At 42.6% G+C, this 13,346-nt stretch overlaps 1 protein-coding gene across 1 annotated transcript; it reads right to left on the bottom strand.

Annotated features, from left to right (window-relative positions):
- Positions 1–1,711: 1,711 nt before the first annotated feature.
- Positions 1,712–12,194, bottom strand: LOC115164615 (coiled-coil domain-containing protein 92). The gene is made up of 4 exons (XM_029717293.1): positions 11,689–12,194; positions 7,594–7,767; positions 5,259–5,300; positions 1,712–2,728 (listed from the first exon to the last, which is right to left on the bottom strand). Exons 2-4 carry the CDS (start codon positions 7,727–7,729, stop codon positions 1,938–1,940), a joined length of 969 nt encoding a protein of 322 aa, XP_029573153.1. The 5' UTR covers positions 7,730–7,767; positions 11,689–12,194; the 3' UTR covers positions 1,712–1,937.
- Between the last annotated feature and the right edge of the window lie 1,152 nt (positions 12,195–13,346).

Below are 13,346 nucleotides of genomic sequence, written 5' to 3'. Positions count from 1 at the left end.
CCAGAGGCAGTATTGAACTCTGTAGTGAGTGTTGCAACCGAGGGAAGACGATTTTTATGCGCTGCAGCACTCCGCAGTCCCGTTCTGTGAGCTTGTGTGGCTGAGCTGAGCCGTTGTTGCTCCTAGACGTTTCCACTTCACAATAACAGCACTTAGTTGACCGGGGCAGCTCTAGAAATTTGACGAACTGACTTGTTGGAAAGGTGGCATCCTATGACGGTGCCACATTGAAAGTCACTGAGCTCTTCAGTAAGGCCATTTGACTGCCAATGTTTCTCTATGGAGATCCTTTGGCTTTGTGCTCGATTTTATACACCCGTCAGCAACGGGTGTGGCTGAAATGGCAGAATCCACTAATTTGAAGCAGTGTCCACATACTTTTGTATATATACACACATACACACAGTTGAAGTCGGAAGTTTACATACACTTAGGTTGGAGTCATTAAAACTCGTTTTTCAACCGCTCCACAAATTTCTTGTTAACAAACTATAGTTTTGGCAATTCGGTTAGGACATCTACTTTGTGCATGACACAAGTAATTTTTCAAAAAATTGTTTACAGACAGATTTTTTCACTTATTCACTGTATCACAATTCCAGTGGGCCAGAAGTTTACATACACTAAGTTGACTGTGCCTTTAAACAGCTTGGAAAATTCCAGAAAATTATGTCATGGCTTTAGAAGCTTCTGATAGGCTAATTTACATAATTTGAGTCAATTGGAGGTGTACCTGTGGATGTATTTCAAGGCCTACCTTCAAACTCAGTGCCTCTGCTTGACATCATGTGCCTCATCAGTGCCTCTGCTACAAACCTGACTCAGTTACACCAGCTCTGTCAGGAGGAATGGGCCAAAATTCACCCAACTTATTGTGGGAAGCTTGTGGAAGGCTACCCGAAACATTTGACCCAAGTTAAATAATTTAAAGGCAATGCTACCAAATACTAATTGAGTGTATGTAAACTTCTGACCCACTGGGAATGTGATGAAAGAAATAAAAGCTGAAATAAATAATTCAACTATTATTCTGACATTTCACATTCTTAAAATAAAGTGGTCATCCTAACTGACCAAAGACAGGGTATTTTTTACTAGGATTAAATGTCAGGAGTTGTGAAAAACTGAGTTTAAATGTATTTGGCTAAGGTGTACGTAAACATTCGACTTCAACTGTATATATAATGTTGATGATTGTTGAGTTGTGACTGTCAGTGAAAAGCAGAGACCCAGCCAGGCATATCACAATACTTAAAAGTACAATCGCGGAAAAACTGTTGGCTATTACTTTAAAGAGATGACGATGAAAATATTCTTATCTGTCTCTTAGTTATCAAAATTCTTAACCGAATTGTGCTAACAGTAGCATATCATATTGGCAGTAGCGGAGAACATGGGCCATATCCCCGGAGTGTGCATATTCACTGTCTTTGTCATTGGGTCAGTGCCACTTTAGTTTGTTATTGGACAATAACTTCCTCCTCTAGGTTAGATGGTCGTCATATTGTATTTGTGTCTCCCCTTTTCGTAGGCCAATTATTTGGATCAGACAACATTGTTTTTATTGCTCTGTTTGTCTGTGTCAGCAAAGTAGACTACTGTGTAATTTCTGTAGTCCCGCACTGGTAAGAAATGAAAAATACTTTCACCCCTGGTAGTAACGATGACAATGTGTGTATGGATTCACCAGGTAAGCAAGCAATGATGCAGATGTTTGGCGGAGAACTTTATGTGCACAATGTATGACAGAGTGAGATGAGACAAAGCAAAAAAAGGACAGGATGTGTAAGTCACATGGGTTTCAAAACAAAACATTTGGCATGGTGGCATTTTTTTGTCTGTTTTCCATTTTACTTTCTTTGCTCATTGCAGTGTTGCATAAAAAGCAGGTGATTTATACAGTAGGTGATGCTCCTTCTCGCTCTTGTGTGTGAGTGTTAAACTGTTCTGTCTGCCCCAGAGCGCTTCCTCACCACCTTGCCCCCATTGACCTGGTCCACAGCCAGGATCTCCAACTCTGGCTGAGGAGGCACCACGGGAGGGGTGCAATGGTGGATGCGGTGTGCCACGCCCACATGTGCATGGTGCTGGCGGTCCCGTGCTGGGCTGTGGCGGGGGCTGGACGAGCGATCACAGGTGATGGGGGGTATGACGGCAGGCCGGTCTCGTACCATCTGCAGATCAGGTGTGTCTCGAGATGCCTGCAGGAAGGGGGTGGGGTCGGGCATGGCATCCACCGCCTCCCGTAGGACCATCCTCCTCCCATCAGAACCCAGCCGGTACACCTCGGTTAACTCAGAGTGCAGCGGCTGAGACAGGCTCTTCTTCATGCGGCGGCGAGGGGTCTCAGGGCCAGGCTGCCGGTCTTTAGCTGGGGGAGGGGTGGGCTTGTAGGAGCTCACAGGGCTGACGTTGGGACTGGCCTCGGAGGAACTGCCTGCCAGGAGCTTTTTCTTGGTGGTGTGGAGCTGAGAGGTGAGGTAGGCGATGGTGCTGGCTCTCTGCTCTAGCTCCCCAGACAGGACAGCCAGCTTGTGGCTCTTCATCTTCAGCTCCTCCAGGTACTTCTTCTCCCTCTCCTTGATGGTGTTCTCCAGGACAGAGATCATGGCGTTCTTCTGCTCCAGGTCTCTCAGCAGCTCCGTGTTCTCCTCCTCCTTCACCTTCAGCTGAGCCTCCAGCTCCTCGCACTTACTGTGCAGTTCCCTGCAGCGCGCCTCACTGCTGTCTGCTCAAACACAAACAAATCACACTGTTAGACCTGTATTTGAAGACAAAACACACAACCATCAGAAACCCAGTATTCACCGTCACCAATACAGTAGCCTGCTTCATTTGGATCCACAATAAAACAGGTCCATTCCTCTCAAAATATTCCATAAGGAATACATAAAAGGCTGTTTTCCTGTTGGGTCTGGTAGGGCTACCATCTGCAGTCAACATACTGTAGGCATGTGTACATGTCAGATACTACAAATTAAATACAAAAGCTGTCACTTAAATCCTAATATTGCTTCACACACACACACCAATTTTGTATAAAATATAGGCTACACATACTGTACATGCAACCTTCCACCCCTCCCACACACACACACACACACACACACACTAATTGCCCATAGGCACTTTAAGTGCACCCACTGGCCATGGATTGAGTCTATCAGCTGATGTGAGTGGGTGAGAGGGATGTCTACAGAGGCTCATCAGCAGTGGGCAGAGCGAGAGACAAGAGCTCCTGTTGCATAATACAGCTCTGGTCCATAGCAAGGGCACAGCTCTCCTCTAACCTTCATTATTGGCCTTCCTCCTCCCTCGCCAGCTCAACACTGCCCACACATCGCCTCCCCCCCAACCCAATGATCAGACACACATTCACAATCAGCTACGGTACAGATATAGCCTAGCTATTAGCTCTCTGTATCAGATACATAGGCCTAAATCATATCGTAGATCCTAGATAATGATATCTACCCAACACAACCATCTACATCTAACATGTCGATTTTCTACTGGGCTGTCTGGTATATTTCCTATCAGCTTAATTGGAGGGGGGGGGTGTCCATATCTGTGTTTCAGAGCTGCAATTTTCTCCTATTAGGGGCATGGGGGTGATATGTTTCTCTACCAGCCGAGAAGGGGGATGTTGTCTTTGTTTTGGACCCCAGCTAGAGCCGCTGTCCTGCCTGCTGCACTAAGTAAGTTGCAGACTGTGCATTAGTGCTGCGGCACATCATCTGATCTAATTTCCTGCACTGCAAACTGCATGATGTCAAACACTAACCTGCTACTGTCTCCCACAGTACCACTGTCTGCACTGCACATAGCCAGGAAGAACACCTCCCCATTACAGGATTCACAAGGTAACATTGAGACATGTTACCTGTCATACACCTGAACCTACTCTTATTCTGGAACACTGAACTGACTCAGTTCCTAGTCAATAATTCAGTAGCACAAAATACATCAAATATGAAGCCAATGTAGTCCAAAGATCAAGCCTGATTAAAACAGTTCTGATTTCAGCAGCAGGATGTTTTTACTTTCCTATCATTATTTTTTGCTTGGGTCCATGGCTAGAGATGCTACAAAGTGTGGATCAGCCCATTGTTCTCTGGCTAGTATATAGAGCTATTTCAGCTGCTTAATCAGGACTGTAATGATGTCCTGAAAGGTCAGCATGAGGGTAGGAGGGCTTAGTTACAACTATTTACTGACAGGTTTACTGGCAGAGCTTTAACCTCTTCCCATTGTTAACACTTTCTATATTACTGACTGAATATCTAACAACATCACATTGATTTATATATTGTTTCCCCATTGCATAGATGTCCTGTAATTATTGATCAATTCTTTGAGTCTGTCTACTAGCCTACAGGTCAGATTCCAGAGTTTGACCTCCATGTGGTTCTAATGCATGCCCATGTGCAGTTCTCCTGTGTATATAGTGTTTGACTCTGTTACATGTCCATGGTAATATGGGGGATGGGAGGGGGCTTTGCTGTGAGCTGACTGTGAAAGGAGGACAGTGCCCTGAACAGCAGGCGGTTCCGGCTGCAGCACACTGCTTCCTGGGTGGAAAAGTGTTACCAGGATACAGCTCTAGCCTTTGCTCCCATTCCCAGAGCAAAGAAATACAGAGGCCTCTGTTCTGTTCTGCTCTGCTGCAGAGCGTTGAAGGTTTTAGGGCCTGGGCTGTTCACTGTCACTGTTGAACAGCCAGGGTGAAGGCAAGCAGAGCCTGAACTATATATATATATATTGAGTGATTCTTAGTTCACATAGGCTACATAACATCATTAACAATACAACTGCCAGTACGATAGTTTGCAGAAAATATATCAATTTAAATTTGAAAGCGCATAATTCTAAAGTTTTCCAATCAAATTGAAATCAGTGTCAAAGTAATTGCGATTGGTAAAACATTATTGGCTACATTCCATGTCTCTGTCCAACAATGCACTGCACTGCCAGGGCCTATATTACTTACACAATGACAGCAGAGTCAAGTCAAAACACAGAGAGAAACGATTCCCACAGCATTAAATATACAGAAAAATCATGTGAAAATTAACTGACCCTGTCTGCCAATCCCAGTAAAGATCCATAGTATTCTCTCAATAACTATGCTATTAGTTATTGAGAGAGAAAGTCAGGCCAATTGCTCTAGCAATAGAATATGAAGTGTGAAACAGATACCTGTGTGGATGTGTGTACTTGGGGTCACGTAATAGAGGAAGGCCTGGGAAACGTCTTACCTGTTGGATCTGAACTTCTCACTGTCAGCTCATAGGTCAAGTCTGTGAAAAGAGAAGAGGATCAGGCCGGGAAGTGAAAGCTTCAGCTCTGACAGGAGCGGTGCAGTGGCATCAAGGAGCATGCTATTCAGAGAGCCTATGCAGAAGCAAGTATCTAGTGGAGCGAGGTGAGATGGCAGGCCTCTACAGATGGGTCAGGATTAGTGAGAGTCACAGGCCAGCTTAGCAGTAGGTTGTCCAAGGACATTTGACAAATCGGCCAAAGCACAGAGCGATGGAATTAATGGACCTGGCCCTGGCTAGCCACTCTGTTGTGGTGTGCTCTGGTTTGTGGCTCAGGGTATCATGCTTTACTTATGGTGTAGTCCAGGGGTCATCAACTAGGTTCAGCCGCAGGACGATTTTTTTCTTGAGCGGATGGTCGGGGGGCCGGAACATAATTATAAATAATTTGTACACTGCAAATTGACACAAGAAGCCCAAACAGACAAAAACATTATTTCAAACCTTGATTACATTGGTACACAACCACATACACTACCGTTCAAGAGTTTGGGGTCACTTAGAAATGTCCTTGTTTTTGAATGAAAAGCACATTTTTGGTCCATTAAAATAACATCAAATTGATCAGAAATACAGTGTAGACATTGTTAATGTTGTAAATGACTATTGTAGCTGGAAACGGCAGATTTTTTTATGGAAAATCTAGATAGCCGTACAGAGGCCCGTTATCAGCAACCATCACTCCTGTGTTCCAATGGCATGTTGTGTTAGCTAATCCAAGTTTATCATTTCAAAAGGCTAATTGATCATTAGAAAACCCTTTTGCAATTATGTTAGCACAGTTGAAAACTGTTGTCCTGATTTAAAGAAGCAATAAAACTGGCCCTTTTTAGACTAGGTGAGTATCTGGAGCATCAGCATTTGTGGGTTCGATTACAGGCAGGAAAGAGGAGTGGAAGGCCCTGGTACACAACTGAGCAAGAGGACAAGTACATTAGTGTGTCTAGTTTGAGAAACAGACGGCCTTCTGCTGGCCTTCTAGGCAGAGTTGCAAAGAAAAAGCCATATCTCAGACTGGCCAATAAAAAGAAAAGATTAAGATGGGAGAACAGACACTGGACAGAGGAACTCTGCCTAGAAGGCCAGCATCCTGGAGTCACCTCTTCACTGTTGACCTTGAGACTGGTGTTTTGCGGGTACTATTTAATGAAGCTGCCAGTTGAGAACTTGTGAGGCGTCTGTTTCTCAAACTAGACACACTAATGTACTTGTCCTCTTGCTCAGTTGTGTACCAGGGCCTTCCACTCCTCTTTCTTTTCTGGTTAGAGCCAGTTTGCGCTGTTCTGTGAAGGGAGTAGTACACAGCGTTGTACCAGATCTTCAGTTTCTTGGCAATTTCTCATGCAGAATAGCCTTAATTTCTCAGAACAAGAATAGATTTATGTGTTTCAAAAGAAAGTTTTGTTTCTGGCCCTTTTCAAACCCACAAATGATGATGCTCCAGATACTCAACTAGTCTAAAGAAGGCCAGTGTTATTGCTTCTTTAATCAGCACAACAGTTTTCAGCTGTGCTAGCCTTTTAAAATGATAACCTTGGATTATCTAACACAACGTGCCATTGGAACACAATGTGCCATTGGTTGCTGATAATGGGCCTCTGTACACCTACGTAGATATTCCATTAAAAGAAATCTGCCGTTTCCAGCTACAATAGTCATTTACAACATTAACAATGTCTACACTGCATTTCTGATCAATTTGATGTTATTTTAATGGAGAAAGAAAAGTGCTTTTCTTTCAAAAACAAGGACATTTCTAAGTGACCCCAAACTTTTCAATGGTAGTGTATGTCTCTCTATTTATGAGTGGAAACAGTTGGGAATACATTTTCTAAATTCAAATAATTTTGAGGTAAATTCCTAGTCTTTTATGTCTAAAAAACAGAAATGTAATATCAAAATGTAATAAATGTTGGGCTCAGAAAACATTTAGGGGCCAAATAAAATAGTCTGCCGGCCATATTTGTCCCACAGGCCGCCAGTTGAGGATCCCTGGTGTGGTCTGTTCATGTTTAATCCTGTTCAACTTTGCAGTGCTGCTGTTCTGTGATCTAATGTAACTGTGCATGTTGTTCAGGCAGAACTGTAAATGAGTATTCAACATGTATGACTCAGAATGTAATAGTCCATCTAGTGTGCTTGCAATCCAGGTGTTCAAAATGTTTTATTTTGGTTGCGCTAGTTTGTTTTTATATTCTGTAGCAGTATGAAGTGTATGTATTTAGGTATAGTGGCCACAGTTCATGTTCAATTCGAGGTTCAGCATGTTCACCTGTGCAGTGCTGTTGTAGTCTGCGGATCTCTGCATGTAGACCTTTCAGTGTTTTGGCATGATCCTGCTGGAGGAAGAGCAGGTTCTTCTGGGCGCTGTGCAGCTGATTCTCCAGGGTACCATTGTGGGATGCCATGGCAGACAATGCAGCAGACACACACCAGTCCTAGAGACCTGCAAACACAGACGACAAACAGACAACATCAAAACAAGAGTCGTACCATCTGGGGTTCAGTGCTGAACCTAAATGCTCACCCTTTCATATCTGGGATGTGCTCCAGCTTTACTTTGCCTGCCAATGACAGTGACCATGATAATCCTCTTTGGACGATACACTGAACAGTCACTACGACTACAAGACAATTCCATCAAATCCATCCAAACTCCTGGCCACTTGCTTGGGCTTGATAAAGTAGTCATTGACTAGCCTAATGCCCAAACATGATGACACAGGATATAAAAAATTAAATAACACACTATTTATCTCGAGATTAGCATTCCAAAGACACTCGGTCAATACCGTTATAATGCTTTTTGCCAGGAGAGAGGGGGCACATAGAGTAAGCAACAAAGGTATGAGCCTAATTGGCTTACAAACGCTGATGTCGAGCTATTGATTTTATCATCAGAGTGGGCAGTCTACGTCTAAAGAAGACAAACCTCAGGGGGAAACAATTCATCAGCATCGCCGTTGACTGGCCAAAAGGCCTACTTTAACCCTGTAAAAAAATCCAGTATATAATAGGCCGAATAGTTCATTATCAACAGGTCATCCAAAAAAACGAGGCTACAAAAGGACAATCAAACTCTAGGTGGAACCTCAGGCTACTCCTCCACTTCAGTACACAAAGCACATGAGGCTGCTGAGGGTAAATACAGAATGCTTTCTGAGATCTTGAGAACATTAGCAAACATCAGTGACAGAGGGTGCAGCATGATGCAGCCAGTCTCCAGCAGCAGGCTGGGCCTGCTTCCCTCCTTTCCTCCCTCCTTGGACGTCCTTGCATCCAGTACTCAGCCAGAGACGGCGCCCAGGGGTGAGGTAAGAGACCATCAGTCAGAACAGAGCCGCAGCCCAATTGTCTCCAATCTCTCCCAGACAACACCACTGAGTCGGGAGTAGACAGCACATTGATTTTCCCCTCTGAGTGCAGAGAGAGCCTTCCCCCTGAATACATTAGCAAGCTACAATAAAACATCTCATAGCTTCTCCCTATTGCATCATCATCTTACTAACATGAATAATAAATTGTGTGTCACCTCTTAAGACATGCTCTTCAGTGATAGCAATGCCATGTCAAATTATCTCACTGTGTGTACAGAAGCAAAGGACACCAGTTGACCTCCCAACACAGCAGAGTAATCACAGGAGGAGTGGCTGATGTGTCATAAAGAGTGCACTAAGAGAGATCATTTATAATAGATGAGTAATCCTGAGTCCTTCCTGTAAACACTGGATGGCAGACACTCACACACACCACTTCCAAGCATCGGGCTTGATGTTGATAGGTTCTCATTGATCATGCCAGTAAGCCTGGTTACTTCCCAAAATCCTTTCCTATCACTACGGATAATGCGATAGCACAGTGACATTACAGGGCAAAATTAAATTAACAACATTATCTAATGACATCACATTGTAATTACATCACCAACATACAACCCTCCACCCTCTTTCTACCATTGTAGTGATTTGGTATACTCAGTTATCCAAAATGTATGCTGCTTTTGAAGATAAAATGGAATATCTGTGATAAGTGACAACTCCCCTTCCCGCTCTCCATTCTCCTCACACACCAACAAGCATTTCCTCTCACAGAAGACATAAATAATCAATGAACTGCAGCAGCATGACACACTAGCTACCATCTTTCGCTAAAACAGATTAACGCTCCAGACACACCCCCTGTGATAAAAAGCGGGGAGAAGTCTCACACACTCACTGTAAGACTAAGAAAAGCACTTACGAATCACCTCAAAAGAGTATGCTGGAGCTATCATGAACTCACGGCTTTTGTATGGACCATGATGGGTGGGTGTGGAGCAAATGCCTTTGTTGAATGGCTACTTTGTTCCAGTTGATAGAATTAACTTTCCATGTGCTTTGGGAGGATCAATTAAGACATTTAGCCTATATTTATTTATCTGCTAGAAAATGTGCCGAATTAAATCTATACAGTTCCACTTTTCACCATAACAGTCAGGTAGCCACTTGGGTTTGCAGCAATAAGACACTTTGTGTCCTTGCAGGATTCATTATTCATTCAAATGGAAAAGCAAGTCAGACATACCTTATGCTAGTGGGCAATTCCACGATAACAGAATGAGGCTGAGAATCATATTTTACTTAAAAATGTTATGCTACACAAAAACCAACGATTGCAAAGTTAAACAAACTATACAACTATAAGCACAAGGCCTACTTTTAACTATTTCCACTGAAAATGTTACAAAAACACATTTACTTGAAGAACAGTGCAGATGCAAAGTTTGATAACGGAATGACGGTTTGTGCTGTTTGTGCAGTCATTCTTTTATCAAACTTCTGCACTGTTCTTCAAGTAAATGTGTTTTGGTAAATCTTTGTGGGAATTATTAAAAGTAGGCCTTGTGCATATTACACTTCTAAAGCACTTTTCATAGAATCTCAAAATTGCTTCAAGAGCAAAAATCAAACAAGCAATATATAATGACAGGTCAAGTCTTTGATAGCTGCATCCTCCAAAGATGGGGAGGGTCAGCTCATGGCTTGAGTGAAGGGTGCTATACAGAGAATGGTAGATGATGGTGATGGGGTCTGCTGATGATCTTGTACAGGGCAAGTCTGGGAACCAGCCGGAGTCCTATAGCCACTGGACTTCTCCTCTTCCACTCTGTGCAGCACCCACTTGGGTGATGCCTCAGCAGCTCTGGGTTCCAGAAAGCTCACAACAAAGTTCAGAATAGTAGCCAGTCGTCCTCTCTACAAGCCTTCTGCTGTATTCCTCCATCTCCCATTCCTCTCATGCTTCACGCAACTCCTCAAATTATGTTCTCAAAAGATCAGGAATTGGCAGCCAGGTAAAACAATATGTCCAGATGCATCTTTCCAAACAAAGGCTAGCCAAAAAGTTTTACCTTTCAGTCAATCTGCAGACACATGAAATGTTATCAAAAACAAATAGTTTATTCAAAAAACACCTAAAAATAACGAAATATGTACAAATTTACAGGCGCTCTGTGCTTAGGCAGCTAATAGCATGCCATGGAAACTATAGAACTGTTCTGTTCTACAAGTCAATCGGTTTTTGTACAATTTTCAGTGAAAATTGTGAAAAGTCGTGCATAGAGTTGTATGGTTTGTTTACCTTTGACATACATTTTAAAGTGAACAGAGTCCCAGCATCATCCTGTTACCGTGGAATTGCCCTACGACAAAATTATAGTAGAGCGTTTAAGGTTTCAGCACCTGCATTGCGGACAGCACCCGATCCGACTATCACACGCGCTTCTGACAACCAGCACTTTCCAATCCAAAATCGATTTGACAGCAAAGCTAGCTAGCTAATGTTAGCCATATACCGTAGTTAACTAATTGTTTAATTTAATGTTCACTGTAATTGAGACGTACGTTGAACTGTCCAAAACAATTGGTTAACATGTTTGTAAACAACATCGTCTTATTGCATACCAAATCTCAATAGCTAGTTAGCTAAACGTGTCATAGATAGCTAGTAACGTTAAATACATTTGGCATGGTGTAGCCAACCAACCAGCAAGTATTACTTATTGATAGCTATCCAGTCACACATGGCTAGGTAGCTATCCAACCAAGAAAATCGTTGTTAGCTAACGCGTAAGCTAAAGTTATTGGAAGCTAGCTCTAGTTATAATGCTGCATGCGAAGGTGATTTTGAAGATCGTGTTATGTTCACCATGGCCCCATTGCATTTTACCATTCCAAAACAATGCATGACAAAAATATGAACCATTGCAAATAGATAGATATATAGATAACGTTAACCAGAGAAGCAGGTTCAATCTAGGAGGGGTCCTGCTGCTGTGTTACCACTGACCAAACAGAGAGGAAAAGAGTTTATACATTTAACAACCTACCGTGATACCTATCCTAAAAAAATATGATAATATCGTCGAATATTCTCTAATATATCAATTCTTGTCGTAATTGCTACAGTGGCTAAATCCGTTCTGCCATGTTAGGCATTGTTATCGTGGATGATGCCAAACGCTCCTCTTCTGTCGGCAGTAACAGGATGGATGGGCTGTGTCAGTCTTCTTATCACCCTCAGCTACAACAAAATAAGGCGATGCATCATGGGATACTACTGAAAGTAGTAACAATGTTCAAGAACATTTCGTTTGTTTTATGACTTATGATTTGACACTCTGAAATAGATGGGAATACATGTATGAAAATATATAAATGTGTCAAAGAAAATGTGATTTTAGTCTAAAATGTAATTGATAAACCTGGCGGTTGCTACGCATGTCGCCAAGCTGTATCTAGGGCGTAAGTGTCATTGCCATAGAAACAGAACACTGCTGGCTCATTCGCGGGGCGCGTTCAGCAGGACACAACGTTTTGGAACGTTCAGAAATAAATATGTTATGTAGAACAAGCAATCGTGTCGACTCAAGTCATGGCATTTCTATCTGCAACGTTCGACAACGTTTGGCAACTGAACGTGGCACTGTTCACACAAAAAATTATTAATTTGAGCCATCTAGCGACGAAGAGAGGAGGTAAGTTATTCATACAAAACTGGTGAGGGCTCACTTCTGTGTAAATAGGAAATGAACCAAAAAACGTTATTAATTTACACTTTATGAATATTTAAATATTAATTCAAGATAAAATATCTCGACAAAAATAATAGAACCAAATTGTCCATTATAACATACAACAGGCTGTATCACATCCGGCCGTGATTTCGGAGTCCCATAGGGCGGCGCACAATTGGCCCAGCGTCGTCCGGGTTTGGCCGTCATTGTAAATAAGAATTTGTTCTTAACTGGCTTGCCTAGTTAAATAAAGGTTACCATTTAAAAAATAAAAAAAACAGACTACCCCAGACAGCAGAGGGAGCAGTGATTCAAGAATGGGCCTTTGACGTGCAGTAAGAAACGTGGCGTTTGGCCGCAGCGATGTGGATGTGTAGCCAGGTAAGTAATGCAATGCAGCAGCCCACCCAGGCGCATAACTTGGGGGGGACAAGGGAGTGATGATGACCATGATGAATTTGAAGGCTTAGAAATTATTTTCCCACCGTAGCTATTGGCTTTCTGTGGCTTTACACTACACAATTCCTAATTGTATGATTAGATTCCCCCCGTCGCCAATTATGCTTTTGGTTTGGCCCAGTCCTCAGAGGCGGTGGTTTGTAAAGAGGAAAAAAAAATGCGCAAGACTTGTAAGGAGAACAGAGCAATAGTTCCTGTCTTTCTCTCCTTAACAAACCCTTACTTCTGTGAACTAACTTGTGACAAATAAAGTACAGTCAGCATGGTACATTCATAAGAACGAGTAAGAACTCTATAGAACATTATATTTTTCCAATGGAGAAAGTTTCTATTGCCAAGTGACAACACGCGCATCTCGTGTGTGAGCGGAATTTGTCAAATGAGTGATAATTGGTAACGGTTACGGCATATTGGGCTCAATTTTGTGAGTTCAAATATGTGATACATTTTGTGAGTTCAAAGACAACTTTGGTAGTATTATAAACTTTAAAACAATTAGTTTCAAGTAGGGT

The sequence above is a fragment of the Salmo trutta genome, chromosome 27, assembly GCF_901001165.1.
Source record: "Salmo trutta chromosome 27, fSalTru1.1, whole genome shotgun sequence".
NCBI lineage: Eukaryota > Metazoa > Chordata > Actinopteri > Salmoniformes > Salmonidae > Salmo > Salmo trutta.
This window is presented reverse-complemented; position numbering and strand designations above follow the sequence as displayed.